This window comes from Lytechinus variegatus, chromosome 15, assembly GCF_018143015.1.
Source record: "Lytechinus variegatus isolate NC3 chromosome 15, Lvar_3.0, whole genome shotgun sequence".
NCBI lineage: Eukaryota > Metazoa > Echinodermata > Echinoidea > Temnopleuroida > Toxopneustidae > Lytechinus > Lytechinus variegatus.
The window spans coordinates 32,088,221-32,107,977 of NC_054754.1; the positions used below are offsets into that span (position 1 = coordinate 32,088,221).

At 34.8% G+C, this 19,757-nt stretch overlaps 1 protein-coding gene across 1 annotated transcript; it reads left to right on the top strand.

Annotated features, from left to right (window-relative positions):
• The first annotated feature begins 919 nt into the window (after window positions 1–919).
• On the top strand, window positions 920–8,647 carry LOC121428337. The gene is made up of 5 exons (XM_041624911.1): window positions 920–1,725; window positions 4,714–4,889; window positions 6,672–6,767; window positions 7,250–7,447; window positions 7,856–8,647. The coding sequence occupies exons 1-5, from the start codon at window positions 1,635–1,637 to the stop codon at window positions 8,012–8,014; spliced, it is 720 nt and encodes a 239-aa protein (XP_041480845.1). The 5' UTR covers window positions 920–1,634; the 3' UTR covers window positions 8,015–8,647.
• Window positions 8,648–19,757: the final 11,110 nt, after the last annotated feature.

Here is a 19,757-nt window from a genome sequence, read left to right on the forward strand (position 1 = left end):
ATAATATATTTATATGAAAACACTTACAAACATGTACAAGAAAACAAATCACCACGGAGGGCGGTCTTCAATTTCAAATTACAAGAATGCGAAAACGATAAACCGAAATTTGAAAGGTGTAATTTTCCATTTAGGAGAATATAAACACGAAAAACTTGAAAACGAAATCAGAATAAATAGTAATTCGATTTTCAACATGTTGACCTATCACTATGCAAAGAAAAATGATACAAAATAATAGGAAAGGCATATACAAAAGTTCCTTCGTTTTAATTCTCGTCCCAAAGACACATCAGTTTTTATTTCGAAAAATTGTCACGTGGTCTACATCAACTTTAAGTGATTTTTATTTGGTCTCATGACACATGGTATAATCCTACTTCGTTTACTAAACATTTGCTATATCATTGCCACATACATTTCCCTCAAAAGTTCCAGGTAGGCAATACACATTTGGTCTATAACAACACTTTTTCTCAGATGAATTCTTTATGAACTAAAATTTTAATTTAGCACAGTGCAAAATAACAAAGGTAGACCATGTGGAAATAAGACCATCTGGACATTAGACCAAGTGACCAAATGAGGGATGGACCAAAATTTCAATAGACCAAATGGTAGACCAAGTGGGTTTAGCCATTATAGTTTAAACCGCTCTGAGAATAAGACCATTATGCTAGTACAACAGTATTTCCATTTTTTTAGCAATTTGTCTATCATGATCATGATATTGAACAGATGTCTTATTTGCCGAGATGAAAATGGTAAAAAGAATGATTGTAACATGAAAGTGAAATATAGGAAAAAACGATAAGCCCGTAAAATCCAAACGTCAGATACGAGCTATCGACACGAATACTATTGAAGAAAACAAATACAATTGGGCTATGAAAAGGCGTTTCAAAATGCAGACACAATCAATGTGCTTTCAATGAATATTGCCTAAAATAGATTTGATAATGAAAGGTTGCGGGTAAACTTCAAAACGTTCTTCAAAAACTCTCTCGAACAATTTTCTAAAATAGTGCTTAAAATGTGTTAATTGATAATTAATAATAGATTATGGGTAATTTTTTTTACGTTTTTCAAAAACTCTCCCAATAACCTATATCTTTCTCGGAAAACGGGGAGGTGGGGACAGATGCCGGAAATTCCAGAATCAGACTAAATATAACTGATAATTTTTTACTACCAATAAATTAATGTGCTTTTTAGATCTTTGTATTAATACTATCATGGAAACGTAGATATGAAATTAAGCTGTGTTGATATCACGATCTATTTGAGGATGGATTTCCGGGAGTGACTGATACGCTCCGCCCCCTAGTGAATATGCATGAGGCTATCATGCTTGAGTAAACATAGCCGGACCACGTCTATAAATTCTCGGTTCATTCACAAGAATTTCATTCACGACTCGAAAATAGATCGAGACAATAAACTGATAGCTTTGAGAAGTTACTGAACTGGGTAGCTGTCATTATTCTGAGCAATATAGTTTCATTACCTTACAACTGACAACAGAGTGTGACAAACGAATATATTTCAGAAATTGGCATCATTCTTGTGCAGAATTATTATTCGAGGTTTTAATATTGTTAATTAAAGAAGTGAAATTTCGTGCAATATAAAGAATGGCTTCACATCAGAATGAAAGAATTGCAACCTCCAGTCAGGACCATCGTGGGAAGGCAAGGGTCCATCACATTACCTCCATGCTCCGTGGTAAGTTGCCTACTTATATACATTCAAATCACGTTTTTATGTCATTATTTCTCAGCATTTTTCCCTTTTGCCAGAGCTGGAGTACTGGTATATAACAAAAACTATCAACTCTTTAATACTCGACCTGCTAAAAAGACAATTTACATAAAAATGCAAAGTGTAACTGTTTTGATAGGAATCTATTATGAACCGAAGACCCCCCCCCCCCCGAGACCATCTTGAACGGAGGTTTTAACGCTGCTAAATATCTATTAAAGCACTCCGGAAGCACTCTTTGATTTGAAAAAAATGACACAGTAAATTCTTTTCTCTTTTTTAAAATTCATATTGATGATAATTTTTTTTAACTTTTGAATTAATTGAATACAGCATGGATAACATTAACGGAGTCGGAAAAAATAAAAGTTACGATCTTCTTAACAACAATGTTAGGAAAGAATGAAATACATTAAGATTATTATTCCATGTATTTTGAAAGATGTTTAAGAGTATGATCCCTTATAGTTTCCTAACCCCATAAAAAGTTTTAGATATTAAATAGAATAGAAGGTCCAAATGTGTTTTTATTCAGTATTTCAGTGATAAAAAAATCATGATAATTCTCACCACAATATAAAAGTGTAGACATATACGATGTTCACTGATTTAGAAGCACGCTTCTTTTATCTATCATATAGACACGGATAACAATTTGTTTACTTTTTCAAGGCAGTACTAATATTATTATATATACGACTGATGTGTGATTAAATTTGAGCGAAATGTAAGCATGGAAAATTTAAAGTAAATCATGTTAATTTAGATAACCTTATTCCAGAATTGATTAAAGCAATTTAGCAGAGTAGAGGCGAGTAGAACAAGATATTATCAGTGAAATGGGGAATGGAAATGACATAATTTTGATGTGTCTTTATCAGTTTAAAATGGACGAAGGAACAGGAATGTCCTTTTTTTAAATAGGCCTAACCAATCATAAAAAAAATTATATTGCTCTCTTTTCGAAGTACCGCGAAGAAGGACCCCCCACACACACATATTTTTGCCTATAACGTGAGGCCTATATATCCAAGAGCTCATTCGAGCAGCTATAATTTTATTTTCAATTTTCTTTATCAATTCTTTCATTAAGTTGGTAGAATCATCAAATATTTCGTGACGTTACATTATTGATGTCATACCTAAACATTTAAACCATCAGCCGACGTATGTGCTACCCCTTCTCTTAATTATCACGAATTGCTTATTTTCATTACATTAATGATTCTTCACATAGAGAATTCGAATGATTGATATTTTGTGTAGTTAACAAATTCAATACTTTATATCATTTTCAAGTATACATGCATTAAAATTAAATTTTAAAGTATAAAAAACAATCCCGCTAGTCAAACGCTCAGTATAAAACGCTGGGTGTGACAACGCTTTTTATTATAAGGACACGAACCACACATCACCGGATCCGATTTTTTTTTAATAAAACGCAGTAAAATACGATGCGAATATTGAGACATTGAACATATCACTGTTCAAAGGTCAAGTCCACCACAGATTGATTTGAATCAATATAGAAAAATCTAATAAGCAAGAAGCTGAAAATTTCATCAGAATCCGGTGTAAAATAAGAACGTTATGACATCTTAAAATTCGCTTATTTTTCACAAAACAGTTATAAATAATTATGCACAACTCTGTGACATGCATTATGAGAGTCGATGATGTCCATCACACACTATTTATGTTTTTAATAGTTTGAATTATACAATACTTCAATTTTTAACAATTTACATTAAGGACCAACTTAAAGGACAAGTCCACCCCAACAAAAACTTGATTTGAATAAAAAGAGAAAATTCAACAAGGAAAGCACTGTAAATTTCATCAAAATCGGATGCAAAATTAGAAAGTTATGACATTTTAAAGTTTCGCTTGAATTGACAAAACAGTTATATGCACATCTCGGTCGGTATGCAAATGAGGGAACTGATGATATAACTCACTCACTATTTCTTTTGTATTTTATTATATGAAATATTTCGATTTTCTCGTCATTGTCATGGGAAATGAAGTTTCATTCCTCCCTGAACAAGTGGAATTCCATTATCTTAACATTTTGTGGTTCAGGCAAAGAGGTCCTAATCGTCAGATTCATAAAAATTGAAATATTGTATAATTCAAACAATAAAAAACAAAAGAAATAGTGAGTGGGTGACATCATCGACTCTCTCGTTTGGATGTAACTGGCTCGTTCATATAACTATTTTGTTTTTAAAAAAATAGGCAAAACTTTGTATCATAACTTTCTTATTTTACATCCGATTTTGATGAAATTTTCAGCATTGTGCTTGTCTGATTTTTCTCTGATTCAAATCAACATTTTCCTGAGGTGGACTTGACCTTTAACTAAACCATTAATGTTATAAGAATGGTAATACCACATGTTCAAAGAGGAATAAATCTTTGTTTCAAAGGACAATGAGGAAATAGAACATTTCACATAATAAATTACAAAAGAAATAGTAAGTGATGTCATCAGTCTCCTCATTTGCATACTGATACTGATCAGCAGTAACTGTTTTGTACAACATGTCATAACCTTTTTACATTTTACACCCGATTCGATGAAATTTCCGTGTTATACTTGTTGGATTTCTTTTAAAATATATTCAAATCAACTTTTTGTTGGGGTGGCCTTGTCCTTGAAAGTTCTAAATCGTACAAAATATCATACTTGTGTTCAAATTTGTGATTATGCTATCATTCTTATTAAAATTCAAGCGAAATAAATATCTAGTCGAAATCGTACGATTTGAATCTAATTTGGCCTGAACTCCAAAAAAGACTTTACCCTATACCTAGCACTTTATAAAAGCCCGATTATAACACTAACACAATATCTTAGGAGAAATAAAGAGCGGAGCAATAGTCGCCAGAGCGGGTTGAACCTATATCGTTCCTCTATCCTACCAATCTCTTTCGTTCTCTTTACAGACTTGCTCATCGTGGTGGTCGTTGTGATGGCAATTACGTCGTCTCATGTTGAATCCGCAACACTAAGGCGAAGAGTTCGAGCAATTGACAGTTCCACGAGAAGAGAGATTGTCAATAATATGAATGGGATTTTAGGGTTGCTACACTGCAGTAGTAACTGTCTCCGTAATGATTTTGTAAGTGTATAACAGTATAATGCATAACGTAATGATAATATTTATGGATGGAAATAGGACAAATGTACAGACATTCATAGAAGTTTGAATGTTTTATGTATCATATCAAAATTATTAACAAAAACAGAAAAATATGAATATTATAGCAATCAGAACAGTTTAAGAGAAGCATGAAATGTAATAAAAATTGTGTGAATTTCTGCTCCCTCCCCCCCAAAAAACACAAAAAAACATTGGAATGAGTATCATACAATGAAACCAGAGTATCGGAGACAACTAACGTGTGTGATTATACCAGCTCAGTGAGATATTATTTGCTTATTGGAGGGAAAGATTTGGTATTTCTCCGATCTATCATTTGGAGAAAAAAAAATCATCCTACAATAATACTCCATCGCAACGATGCTGGTTCCATAATTATCAAACACAACATACCGGAAATGATACAGAAAACTTTTATCAGTTGGGGATGATGAATTCAATAGTTGATTATTTCGCATACATTCGTAATTCCGAAGCTTCGTTATACCGAAGGTTCGGATATTCCGAAGGTTCAGATATTCCGAAGGTTCGTATTTCCGAAGGTTCGTATGTCCGAAGGTTCGTAACTCCGAAGGTTCGTTAGTCCAAAAACGAAATAATTAACGAACCTTATTTCGTTTTCGGACTAACGAACCTTTGGAACATCGAACCTTATTTCGTTTTCGGATTATCGAACCTTCGGAATAACGCCACAAATGTTCGGATTAACGAACCCTTTCATTTTTTTGGATTAACGAACATCGAGGTATAGGCAATTTACGTGTTTCGGAATAACGAAGTGTAACCGATTATTTGGGGTGAGCTTTCGTCCACTCATGTGGAGTGACTTTCTCAAGCCAATCAGTCACAAAGTTTGCTGCCTCTATATTCACGTTTCTTGATGACTGGACTGGAGATCCACAAAACCATATTTCTGAAGTCGGGTTCGATTTAAAATCTGGTTTGAAGTTGTGATTTGACTATGGATAGCCAACAGTGACATAATTCTTTAGACTTAGAGATTCAATGTATCAATTAATTCGACTTTCAAATCATTCTTAACTGTCTAGGAAAGATTAATAAGATAATCGTAATTTCATTATTTAAACAAACGTGTTTTCATCACTTTCCCATCGAATCTATTGCATGGTTAACAAAAGACTTTATGCATGAATTATGAAATTTAATCTTTAATTCAAATAAACAGAATTTTGTTATTTCTTGACCATTTTCTGTGACTGAAGTATAAAACTAAAGAGCAGATATTGAACATCATCAACAGGTTATTTTCTTTTTGAAACCCAGATATTGTCCGCCAAGTGACGTCTTGGTATCCTTTCTTCGAATTGTATTTGTTCACTGATGCATGAATAAGAAATATTCTTTGTTGTACCAGATGAAAGAAGAGATACTAAGCTAGTCAATGATAGGACATAAGTCTATTGTATTTATGATTAAGTTATGATAAATAATCGCCAAATCTTGGTTTCGTGTTTTGTGGGACGCACAGTATTAATTTGTTAAACAATAGTCTAACAATAAATTACACCATAAGAAGTCACGAACGGAAGGTCGTGGGTTCGATCCCCGCTTCAGTCATATACCAAAGACTTTTGAAGAAAAAAAATGGGATCTTTCTTTCTTTCTTCCATCCTTCCTTTCTTGGCGCTTGGTATTATAGAATCTAGAATGGCTACCTGGAAAATTAACATTACTTATTACTATTTTATTAGAACAAAAAATTCTTTGTTTCTTTTACAGTACAATGCACGTTTTCCCAACAACAACGTACCTGAGGTGAATATGTCTTGGCCAACTCCCATAGATCTGGCTACTGTCGACACTCGAGATACTACAGTAAGCATTCTACTCATTTACATAACAAACACACTTCATCATTGTGCACTTTGCTCACTAATCTAAGAACCAACCAAAATTGCTCTTTTAAATCAATGATTAATTGTTAACTTCTGTGTCACAGGGCCCGGAACTATATAGACCAGTTGATGTTTCATATTATATTTTCATGGTTAACATTCTAATCTGGCGTTTCAAAACTTTTATGGTGTGGTCACTTTAATACCGATTTGGTGTTATTTTTGAAGTGTAATTTCCAGATCATCCTCACCTATGTTTATATAAAGTAACAGATTAGCTTAAATCAAGCACAGTGCTTGACATTGCTAGAGAACCTTCCTCCTCTTCTTCATCTCCTCCTCTTCATATTCTGTTTTCCCCTTCGGTGCTCTTTATATCATTTTCATTCTTATGTATTTATTTAATATTCTCATTTATACTTTCTAAAATAAGTTTTTTATTCCCTCTATTTTTTATAACAGGAGGCGGAACAAAAACTTCCCCATCTTCATAGAAGCATTAGCCTATTCGAGACATTGCTTCATGAAATGCAACAAGCCGAATTAGACGAGGAAAGAAGACTGATGGAGAATGAAGAGGCCCAATTCACAGCTTTCAATCATAGGTTTAACGAAGTCAATGATAGGATGTACAACATCAGACTAGCTTTAAAACACAGTGTAAGTTAAAATATTGATTGGGAATTCTATGATTAGAGATGTTAGTAATGAGGGCCACCTGTGAGAACAGTTCATAAGAACTGAACAGGCTTCCCTCATAAATAATACATTAATAATTTTATTATTATTCCTATTATTCTTATTATTGTTAACATTATCATTGCTATCATCATTATCTGAACAATTATTTTTAGCAAAATTTCTGGTTTTCTGTAATTTCAGAGGACTATATTTCTGGAATCAAAGAGGACCTTAGAAAAATAGACAGAACTGTATTCTAAACTGGTATGCTTCAATAAAACCATAACTCTCCTACAAAATAAACAAACCCTTAAATATTGTTTGAATATAATAGTCAAGTACAATTTTTTATTTATTTTTTTCGAATATATTTTCTTGCTTTTTCAGATGGATAAACTCGGTCTGACCGCTCTAGATTCTCATCCTACGAATGAACCATTTGCAAATAAAACTCACATCGAATACTCACCTGCCATGTTACATGTTCTGGACAAGATTGGAACAGATCTTCAAATTTTAGAACATATAATGTCCATAATAACGTAAAGCAACAATTAGTCTCTATAAGCGCTCAAGCAGTAATGTAACATCATTACTATTTGCACATAGATCTGAGTTGAACAGTTCAAATTCTAGCAGTTCTTGAAATTTCTTTCATTTTCAAAGAATTTTCCTTTTTTTTATTTCTCCGATCGGTAATGATCCCTATATGTTTATGTATGGTGATATTCACCACTCTATTAATAATCTCATGATACATCTGAGTTTGAATCTATAGAACTGATTGTTTTGACCACTGACATAAATATATTTACAACTATTTTTGCGCTATATAATTGCTTATTATTATTACTATTATAAATACATTTCATAGATTAAATACTGGATGTTCTGAAGAAAGAATTGAATTTATGTACATAAAAATGCATGTACATCAATGTTTTTCAATCATTGCTAAATTATTTCAAATGCATGTTTTTTTCTTCATGAAATTATGAAGAAGTCTATATTCAAACATTAATAATCAAATTTGATTATTTATCATATTTATGAAGTCATGTTATAAATATTTGAAACAATATCCAACAAGGTTGATAACACCTCTCACAAAAATATTAAAGGACAAGTCCACCTCAGAAAAATGTTGATTTAGATCAATAGAGAAAAATCAGACCAGCATAATACTGAAAATTTCATCAAAATCGGATGTAAAATAAGAAAGGTATAACATTTTAAAGTTTCGCATATTTTTCACAAAATACTTATATGCACACTTTAGTCACATGCAAAAGAGAGAACTGATGATGTCCCTCACTATTTCTTTTGTTTTTTATTGTTTGAATTGTACAATATTTCAATTTTTACAGATTTGACAGTAAGGACCAACTTGACAGAACCATTAAATGTTAAGCAATGGTTATTCCACATGTTCAGGGAGAAATACAACTTCGTTTCACAGGACAATGAGAAAATAAGGATATTTCATATTTCACATAATAAAATACAAAAGATATAATGAGTGATGTCATCAGTTCCCTCATTTGCATACCTAACTCGATGTGCATGAAACTATTTGTGAAATTAAGCGACTCTTAATATTTCATAACTTTCTTATTTTACATCCAATTTTGATGAAATTTTCAGTGTTATGCTTGTTGGATTTTTCTCTTTTTATTAAAATCAACTTTTTGTTGGGGTGCACTAGTCCTTTAAGGTTACCTAAATTTATAAGTTACACTTGATATAAAACACATGGCTGATGATAGTGGAATCAAAATTCAAAGATAATGAGTGGAATTATGATTGCATGTTAAGCATGACGTGCCCATTGTCACCAATTCAAATGAATGAACTATGGAGTACCCTTTGTCACTAATTCAATAAATTCTTTATGGAATGCCCATTTTCATTTGATTTAAATATATCATCTCTGCTGTTCTCTTCTTTCTAACTAGGTGAACCTGCCGTGTTAAAACCGCAAAATCATTGTTTTCATTTAGCTCAATGTTTTCAATCTAATAATTGCGATCAAGCCATTTTTAATGCTATCCAAGAGAAAAACAGACCAAATGTGGGTGAATAAGTCTTGTTGGATTTTGTTGACATGTTTTCCATTGTGTGGATATTTAACAGTAACTTATATAACAGTACTGCAGCTTATACTCTATATGTATTCTTTATTTTGTATCAATTCAAATACTTCCGTATACGCCCTATTTATTTGAGTTCTGTATAAATTGTATTTACTATTGCAGTGCTACATAACTGTGGAAAAAATCAGTACAAATTACTATGTTTCAGGATGTCAATGTATTTCACTTGAAGCATATTTATGTTAAGAGATCAAACAGTATTTTACCGTTTTATTTATCAAATTATTTATTGAAATCCAAGAATCACCTTGATAAATGAATGTATATAACATAGTAAACTATTTAAAATTTTGTGTGAATAACTGTCTCTATCCCCTATCAGAATTGGAAATTAAATGATTTAATGAAATAGAACAATCGGTAATAATATATTTATGAAAGTCATTTAATATCAATCATTTTTTTTTGCTCACTTCATGCATTTTGATATATCAGAGGCGGTGCTGTTTTGATAAGATTACCTGGAAGTAATGTCATCTTTTAAAAATCTCAATTGAATAATTATTAGAGTTACATAGCCTTTATCACGAATCTCCATTCTCTTCTTTCCTCCCTTTCCTGCCTTCCCCCTTTTATTCGTAAAATGGTAGGGGCAGCAGTCCCTCAACCCCATAGAGCCAAAAAATGAATAAATTTCCTTTAATTCAGTTGGGACCAACATTATCAAGTAATCATTGTATCAATGAGATATTGACTTTTTAATATGTAGTTGATTCCAATTTTAGGATATTTCTTTTCATGATTTTCACTGTAACAATTCAGAAATTTGAATTACACAAAATCAATTGATAAATGTATGTATTACTTTGATCAATGCAATTTACACAATCCAATTAGTTGCTTTCATGCATATTATTAATCATTCATCATGTGAGTTGTGTATCTCTAACGTAAATAATGTATTTTTTCATATATGTTTAAGTTTTAATTAAATAAATAATCAGGCATCATAATATTTATTATTTATAGAGCGAATTACTGATGGCATGAAACACTTATACAAAGTGCCAAAGATTATGTTCTATTATGTTATATTACATTTAAAATAATATTTGGTTGAAATATTTGTCTTACATCCATCAATACATTCATATTTTGAATGTTCTTAAATATATATAATTTTTGTTGAAATTGACAATTTATGAGGGTGTTTTACCGGGGAACGTTATGCAATATATATGCCTTCTGCACGCAATCAAGATACACTGCCTAATACGATGTATCAATGATAGACAGGATCACGTAAAACACCGAATCGGCCGCAAGTCAGAAAAAACGATACATCATGTAATATGCAATACACCATAAATGATTGTGTCAGTAGGGTTATTCATGAATGAATTTGAAGGAATCAGATATCTCCCTTCATGAATTCCCATTAATCAACCTCTGAACAAGTCATAAGCGTCTCATTATTGTAATTACGAATTAAACATGGTAAAAATACCTCATTTTGGTACTGTAACTAAAATGTATGATTTTCCATCTTTTATGCTCTTCATAAATCCTCTAGTTCAGTTTCTTCAATGTAAGATTATCACTAAACACCTATCTCATAACCCGACTTCAAGAATATTTAAATAATACAGTATCATTATTGTATTTGTCTTCCTCTACAAGGACCCGTAACAGTTCAGAATAATTTATCAGCCGTACCTCAACGAGCTATGAAACTAGAATCTGTATTGACTGCTGTTATCTTTAACATTAACAGAAATATCTGATAAGTGTTCTCGCATTGAGTTCCGTTTTCATATGATTGAGTTTGATATGTTTTAATATTGTAGGATGATTTATTTCAGCAATATATCAATGGAATGATTCAGTGTTTTGGATGTATGCTATTCTTAAACTGAAATGTATAGTGTAGTATGAAAAGAAAATTCCTGTCAATTTTGGGTGGGAAGAGGTTATATTTTGTTATATTACATTGGAATATATTGCATACGTTTACAAGTATATTATGTTTACATCATATTGGAAGGTTCGGAATGTAATACAAAAATATGCCTCAAGTTATTGTCAACATTGCACGAAACAAAGATGAGTGCAATATTGACCCAAAGGAGTATATGTTATAACAGCTTACATCATTGTAATTATACCTTGAATATTTTTATGACTTTTAATAAGATTTTTATTCTATTGTTGTTTTATATATGCATGCTGGGATCGAGATTCTATTAAGAGAAGAGGAAATTTATCAAATTTATCTGCTGCCTCGCCTGTTATATGTACAAGCTGATTCAAATTTATATATTTATTTATTGCAGAAACATTGCTTTGCCACCTATATGACTACATACATGTATTGAATTTTACAATAAATGCTTGGTTTTCATGGGAATGATGCAGTTTTATTTTGTTGATATTTGATTTGTGTGTGTTATTTATTCATCTAATGTTCCTGAATGTATTTATTTTTATTCCTGTACATATATCTTTAAATGCCAGGGGAAGTTTGGTGTGAATTAAAGGTGGTTTTGATAAAATCAATATCAAAATGGGAGAAAATTTCATTGAAGATTTGGTGAAAGTTCAATAAAAAAGGATAAATCATATTTTTTCTTTAATGTGATGTCATATGAGAGGGACTCCCAAATATGTTACACAAGTGATTGCCATAAATTGCCCTTTTTTAGTTCATTTATCTTTACCTGTTAACATGCCCCGAATTTGAGTCTGATTATGCTAAGGCAATTTTTTTCAATCAATAATGAAAAAGATCATTGCAATGCTTAATTTCTAGGAGTACACTATCCACCTACTCTATAATACTTTTATATCAGTAAATATCAGTAATGACCTCAAACACGAAACAATACTAGAATTAAAACTTCTTCATAGAATTTCAAATTTAATTCAACTTCTTAATATTCCTGTACATGTATAAACATTCCCTTATATTACAATGCATCCATAGTACAATAGAGCAATACAACTAATCCCAATTACGTTTATCTCTGATTCAATGGTCGTTTTGCAACTGAGAATCTGCTTCACAGACCTTAAAGGGGAATCCTACCCAAATAAAACTTGTTTTTAGAGGAAAAGGAAAAATCAGACAAGTTTATTGGTGAAGGTTTGAACAATATCAGACAAACGATAAGAAAGCTATGAAATTTTAAAAGTTGTAAATTACCCATGGAGAATTCAAATTGGCCACATATGTGATGCCATAGTGATATAAAGCAAGGACAACTTCCATCTAATCAAATAGCTAAAATGTCATTTTCGTTCAAAAGTTTTACTTCAACTTATATTTTTATTTCATGAGGACATAAAGAAATATGCTACCTTGGTTATATTTAAATTACTGCTCCCGGGGAATGGGTACTTATATGTACGAGAGAACCACAAATCCCTGATAATTAAGTACATGGCCTATGGTAAAGTTGTCCTTGCCCCTTGTTATAATTCACTTTATTTTTGCCAATTTGAAATCTACATCTCTTATAGGGATCTCAATTTTAAAGCAGCCATAACTTTATTGCTTATCCAATTTCCTTCAAACTTTCCCCATCCTGTTTTACTTATTTTTATCCTTTCCAACACAACATTTCATGACCATGGGTGGATTCCTCTTAACTGAGCAAGAAATTTGCTAACAAATAGAGGCTCTACAATTATAGATTTGAATATCAATTGGCTATCCACAGTCAAATAACAACTTTAGACTGACTTGAATAAAATCAGTGTTCAGAATACCAGGGTAAGAGTTGAGATGTGTAAAGGGTAAGGCTGTGTGAGTGGTTTGAATATGTTCAAAGATAAGTGAAACTAATGATAATAATAGGCACTTATATAGCGCCATCTATCTAGAAAAATATTCTATTCCGAGGCGCGTCATTATCATTATTACCCCAGCTTTAGCTTGAGCTGCCTTTCAGCTCTCATGCATTCAAGGAATCAATCTTGCCGATTACCCATTCACCTCACCTGGGTTGAGTGCAGCACAATGTGGACACATTTCTTACTGAAGGAAATTACACCATGGCTGGGATACTTGTAGTAAACACTAATTTCATGAAAATGTCTGTACAACCAAGAACAATTGTCAATATGTCATCATAAATCTTTATCTGGTATAGTTACATAAACTGAAGTTCGTGAAATCTCAAGTAAAAAAAAAAGTGTAACGCCTCTGGCAGTATCGCCTGAATTACGCAATTCGATATAGCAGCTACTGAATAATTATTCACAAAAGACAACATTCATATGATAATAAAATACTATGTCCATTGACCCAAAATGACCTTTGACCATGATCATGTGATCTAAGATGTGTGTAAAACAATTATTTATACTTGATTACCCTATGTCTGTGTTTCATGAACTAGATCCATAAACTTTCAAAGTTATGATGACAATTCAACAAATACCCCCCAAATTAACAAAGTTTATCGACCCTAAATGACCTTTGACCATGGTCATGTGACCTGAAACTCGCACAGGATGTTCAGTGGTACTTGATTACTCTTAACATGGAGAAGGTTTATGGTTCACCATGTGTAGTATGAAGAAGGGAAATGAAATACAGGCAGAAAATTGAAATGGAAAGACGAGAAAGATGAAAAGAGGAAATTAGAGATTTTCTTTTCCTGAAAGTGAGTGAAGTCCTGAAAAGGACTGTAAACCAGATGAGATGAGCTGAACATGGCTTGAGTAGCAATGATTTGAGTAGTAGCAGGTTGAAGTGAAGAGAGGTTACTCAATGTTTCGGGCAGGTTGACTTTACGTCTTCTAGAGTTAAGGATGCGAAACGAGCGGGGGATACTTTTGGCGAGAATGCGGACGTCGGAGGAATCGGTGGTGGGCCAGGCCGGCAGCGGGTTGTCAGTGGTGATGCTTTGACTTCTGGAAGTTGTGTGGGCATGAGTGCGGACATCAGAGGAATTGGTGGGAGGTCGGGTCGACTGCAGGGGTGTCGATGGTGGCTCTGTGACTTTGAGAAGTTGCGTGGGTGTGAGTGCATACGTCGGAGGGATTGGTGGCGGGCCGGGTCAGCTGTGAACTTCCTTGGTGTACGTTGCGTAGGCGTGGGCGGAGATTATAGCGGCATCGTTTTGTCGGCGGTGCGGCGATCTCATCTGTGGGGGATGCAGCGGCTTGAGTTGTGAGTGATATGGTGGGCTTGTTTGTCGGCAGAGAGGCGGGTGTAGTTGTCGGCGGTAGTGTGGCATGAGTAGATGAAGGATTGGTGCCTAGGTGAAGGATTGGGTGCCAGATGCTGTTAAGGTGTAATCCTGTGTCCTGTGTCATATCGTATCTCAATGGCTTCTCTCACTTGCCTGGTATGCCGATGCTTGATGTTGGTGATGAGTATGCTGTCTGCCCAGTCAATGCAGTGATTTTCTTGCTGTGCATGCTTGATGATTGCTGACTTGTCCCAGTCATTGGCAGGACTTGTGTTCTTTAAGTCTTGTGTTGAAGTTGCGGCCTGTTTCCCCAATGTAGACTTTCCCGCAGTCACATGGTACTTTGTAGACGCCTGGTTGCTTGTTGGGAGGGTTCAGGTCCTTGTGTGAGTGCAGGATTGAAGGGAGCTTCTTGAAGGATTGGTGTCTGACTTTGATGTTGGCTTGAGTGAGGATGCAGTGTAGTTGATGCAATGTCTTGCTTAGGTATGAGAGGAAAACTGTGACGGGTTGGTTGTCGGTGGATTGGTTGTCTGTGTGCTGGTGCTGTGGCGGTTGATTTGAGACCTTGGTCGTGGGGTGCTGGTTGATGAGAGGTTAGTGTGTTGGAGATGTGGGTGAGTTCGTGCTGGAGGTGGTCCTTGTCTCTGAGTTAGTGGGTGCGTCTGATGGGAGAGTTGGGTACTGATTGCCAGATGGATAGGTGGTGGAAGGAGCGGTAGTAGAAATATCGATCTGTGTGGGCTGGTTTTCGGTAGACTTGGCGCGAGACGAACCCTGACGTGGTCTTCGTGACGAGGAGGTCCAGGAATGGGATTGAGTCGTACAGTTGGGTTTCCATAGTGAATTTGATATCTGGGTGCTGCTTGTTGATGTGGTGGAGGAAGAGTTACAGGTCCTTGGTGTCATGGGGCCAGATGATGAAGGTGTCTTCCACATATCTTAGCCAGAGTGAAAGTTGCTTGTCGGTGGTCTTGAGTGTTTGGTGTTCGAAGTGCTCCACGAAGATGTTAGCGATGATTGGAGAAAGAGGTGAACCCCACGGCGGCCCCTTTGAGTTGCTTGTAGTAGTTCATGCGCCACTTGATGGAGTTGGAGTTGAGGCAGGTGAGTAGAAGATTGTGGATCTGGTCTGGTGTGAGACTGGTTCTGGAGGCAAGGTTTGATTCGGTGATAGGTCATTGTTTGATGTTGTCACAGGATTCAGTCACTGGTACGCTGGTGAAGAGAGAGATGACACTGAAGCTGTAGAGGGTGTAGGTGGGTTGGAGCTGGGTCTTGGAGATCATGTCAATGAAGTGCTGTGAATTGGTGATGTGGTGCTTGGTGAGACCTGCAAGTGGTTAGAGTATGGTGGTAAGGTAGCGTGCCGTGTTATAGCTGGGAGCACCTCGGGTAGAGATGATGGGTCGAAGTGGCGTGTACAGTTTGTGTCTTAAGAAGTTCAACCAACTCGTCTAACCCACACCTACTCCAACCGAAAACTCATTCCAGATCAAACCCAAGGACACTGTCGTCGACCTCAGCGGCCATCGACTCAAACCCGACACAAGGTACTCTCCTTAGGTTTGAATTTCGCCGTAGCTCCCAAGATTCTCTTCTCTGAGGTCATACAAGAGGTCAAACCCAAACTCAAATTTATCTCCAAGACAGCAGCCGACGAAATCCAACGCAAAGTAGCCAATGCCCTCGCCAACACCAGACCATCCAAACATAACCTCACCAAGGATGAACACCAAGCAGTTAAGGAACTCCGGGAAAACCAAACTATTCACATAAGGGCAATGCTACGGTCATCATGGACTGACAGAATTACAGCAGCAAGATCAACAACCTACAGAAGGACAAGGACACTAACCAAGAACTCAAGCACGACTCAACCCCTGCCATAGAAACTCCACTGCACCAATGCCATACCCAAACCACTCTACTTCCAACTCTGTTCATCCTCAGGAACATGTCCCATCTTATTTGGCCAACCCAAGATACACAACCGGACACGCCACGTCAACCCATCATCTATACCCGAGAATCTCCCAGCTATAACACTGCACGCCACCTATCTACCATACTCCATTCACCTTCAACCCACCGAGACCCTCGTCAGCTTCAACGTTGTCTCTCTCTTCACCAGCATACCAGTCACTGAATCCTGCGACATCATCAAACAATGACTCATCACCGAATCAAGCCTTGTCTCCAGAACCAGTCTCACCCCAGACCAGATCCACGGTCTTCTACTCACCTGCCTTAACTCCAACTCCTTCAAGTGGTGCACCAACTACTACAAGCAACTCAAAGGGGCCGCCATGTGTTCACCTCTCTCACTGATCATCGCTAACATCTTTGTGGAGCACTTCGTACACCAAACATTCAAAACCGCCGACAAGCAACCCTCACTCTGGCTAAGATATGTGGAAGACACCTTCGTCATCTTGCCCCACAACACCAAGGACCTGTAACTCTTCCTCCATTACATCAACAAGCAGCACCCAGATATCAAATTCACTATGGAAACCCACCTGTACGACTCAATCCCATTCCTGGAACTCCTCGTCACGAAGACCACGTCAGGGTTCGTCTCGCATCAAGTCTACCGAAAACCAGCCCACACAGATCGATATTTCTACTACCGCTCCTTCCACCACCTATCCATCTGGCAATCAGTACCCAACTCTCCCATCAGACGCACCCACTAACTCAGAGACAAGGAACACCTCCAGAAGGAACTCACCTGCATCTCCAATGCACTCACCTTCATCAACCAGCACCCCACGACTAAGGTCTCCACTCAACCACCACGGCACCAGCATATAGACACAACTACCAGCAACCAATCCACCGACAACCAACCCATCAGAGTTTTCCTCTCATACCTAGGCAAGACATTGCACCAACTACGCCACTTCCTAAATCAAGCCAACTTCAAAGTCAGACACCTATCCTCCAAGAAGCTCCAATCAATCCTGCAATCCCCCAAGGACAAGAACCCTCCCAACAAGCAACCAGGGGCGCTATTCTAAAAACTTTCTTATCTTCGTCATGATCTCAAAGTGGTATTCTGAAAACGTTCTCATCTCTTTCTTATCTTTTGCTGTTAACTTTTTCTTATCTTGCTTTCCATTCTATGGTGAGCGCGTACATTTATTACTCGCGCATATATTACAAAAGTGCGCTAAAAGAACAAAATGAAGATAAGTGGTATTCTGAAAATGTTTTTATCTTTCACGATATTTATTATAATATTTAAGATAGCTAGAGGGTTATCACATCTCACATGAGCGTGTTCTTTCTTGCTCAAAATCGATGGCCACAGATAACAAGTATTCTTTCCATCCTTTCTTTTATTGACCCTTGATTTTGCCCGTCTCTTTTTTTATCATTTTTTTTCTTTATACATTTTCTCTTTTTCTTCCTTTCTATCCGTCTGTCTTGCTTCATTTCTTTCTTTCATTCATTTATTTATTTTCTGTTTTATTCCTTTGAATCTTTTAATTTCTTTCTTATTTATCTTTTGCTTTGTTTCATTTATTCATCTTTCTTCTTTTTATTAATTTTCCCTTCTCGTTTTTTTTCCTTTTTTAATCAAGTCTTTACTTTCGCTTTTCTTCTTTCCCTTTTTATCTCTTTTCCTTTTTCTTTCTTTCTTTCTGCACTTTATTTTTTGCATAATATTTCTTCCCCTTTTTTCTTTCTCTCATTCTTCTGTCTTTATATTTGTTGTTTCCTTTTTGTATTCATTCATTTTATTTTTTTGACCTTTTTCCCTTCATTTTTTCCCTTAGTTTTCTTTGTCATCTTTCTTTTAATACTTTTTCCTTTTTATTCATTTTTTTCATTTCTTCGTTCGTTAAAGGGGAAGTTCACCCTGAAAAAAACTTTGTTGCAAAAATAGCAGAAAAAATAGTAAACAGTATTGGTGAAGGTTTGAAGAAATTCCGTTAAAGAGTAAGAAAGTTATTAGAGTTCAAAGTTTTGGATTTGCGACGTCATAAACGAGCAGCTGCCCCATGTGTTATGTAATACAAAATGCATAAATTTCAAATTTTGTATGGTTCCTGATGACTTAATTTTGTTTTCTATTCATGATTGGGTGTGAAATGATTTGTCTATTGATATACAAAAGGTACAGTAAAAACCATTTTCAATTTTCTGAGAAAATGACATTTCATTGATATTTTACCATTTGCTATGTAGGAATGCTGCTCGCATATGACGTCACAAATCAAATAATTAAAATTCTAATAACTTTTTTAAAATTTGATGAATTTTTCTCAAACCTTCGGCAATATCTTATTTTTTCTGCTATTTTTACAATAAACTTTTAGTCAGGGTGAACTTTCCCTTTAATTTGTGTTCTTTCTTTCATTTTTATATTTCTGCTTTCTGATACTTTTGTTGTCTTGTTTACTTTCTTTTTTATTTTTCCTTTCGCTCATTCTTTTTTTGTTTGTTCTTTATTTATTCTTTCGTTACTGTCTTCTATTGATTTTTAAAAATCTTTTTCTTTATTCTTTCCATTAATTTTCTTCATTTTCTGTTTTGTTTTTATCATTCAATCTTTACTTTTCCTGCTTTTTTATTTCTCCTTTTGTTCTTCTTCTTTCTTTCTTTCATTATTTTTTCATAAATATTTTCTTTTTTGGTTCTTTATTCCTCCATTTTATCCTTTTTAATCTTTTTATTTTGTCCATTTTCGTTTTTTTTTCCTTTTCTTTCTTTAATTTTCCATCATTTTTTCTTCCTAACTTTATCATTGATAAAGTTCTATTTCTTCCTCCTTATTCTTTCTTTTATTCATTCTTGTAATTTGTCATTTAAATATAGGTTGTTTTGCTTGCTTTCTGTCATTTCCTCTTTCTTTTTTCACTATTTTCTGCTTTGTTCATTTCATTTTTTTAAATTTCTACTTCATTCTGACCCTTTCTGTCTTCTTACTTACTACAGCACCCATGATATTCTCATTTTTCATTGGTAATATCATAAAAATGGGCGTGT

What these genes read in the sequence shown, in the direction of transcription:
- LOC121428337 (XM_041624911.1), top strand. Translation starts at nt 1,635, where the DNA reads ATGGCTTCACATCAGAATGAAAGAATTGCAACCTCCAGTCAGGACCAT. An exon ending in CATTACCTCCATGCTCCGTG is followed by an intron (nt 1,726 to 4,713) that starts GTAAGTTGCCTA and finishes TTCTCTTTACAG; the next exon opens with ACTTGCTCATCGTGGTGGTC. An exon ending in ACTGTCTCCGTAATGATTTT is followed by an intron (nt 4,890 to 6,671) that starts GTAAGTGTATAA and finishes TTTCTTTTACAG; the next exon opens with TACAATGCACGTTTTCCCAA.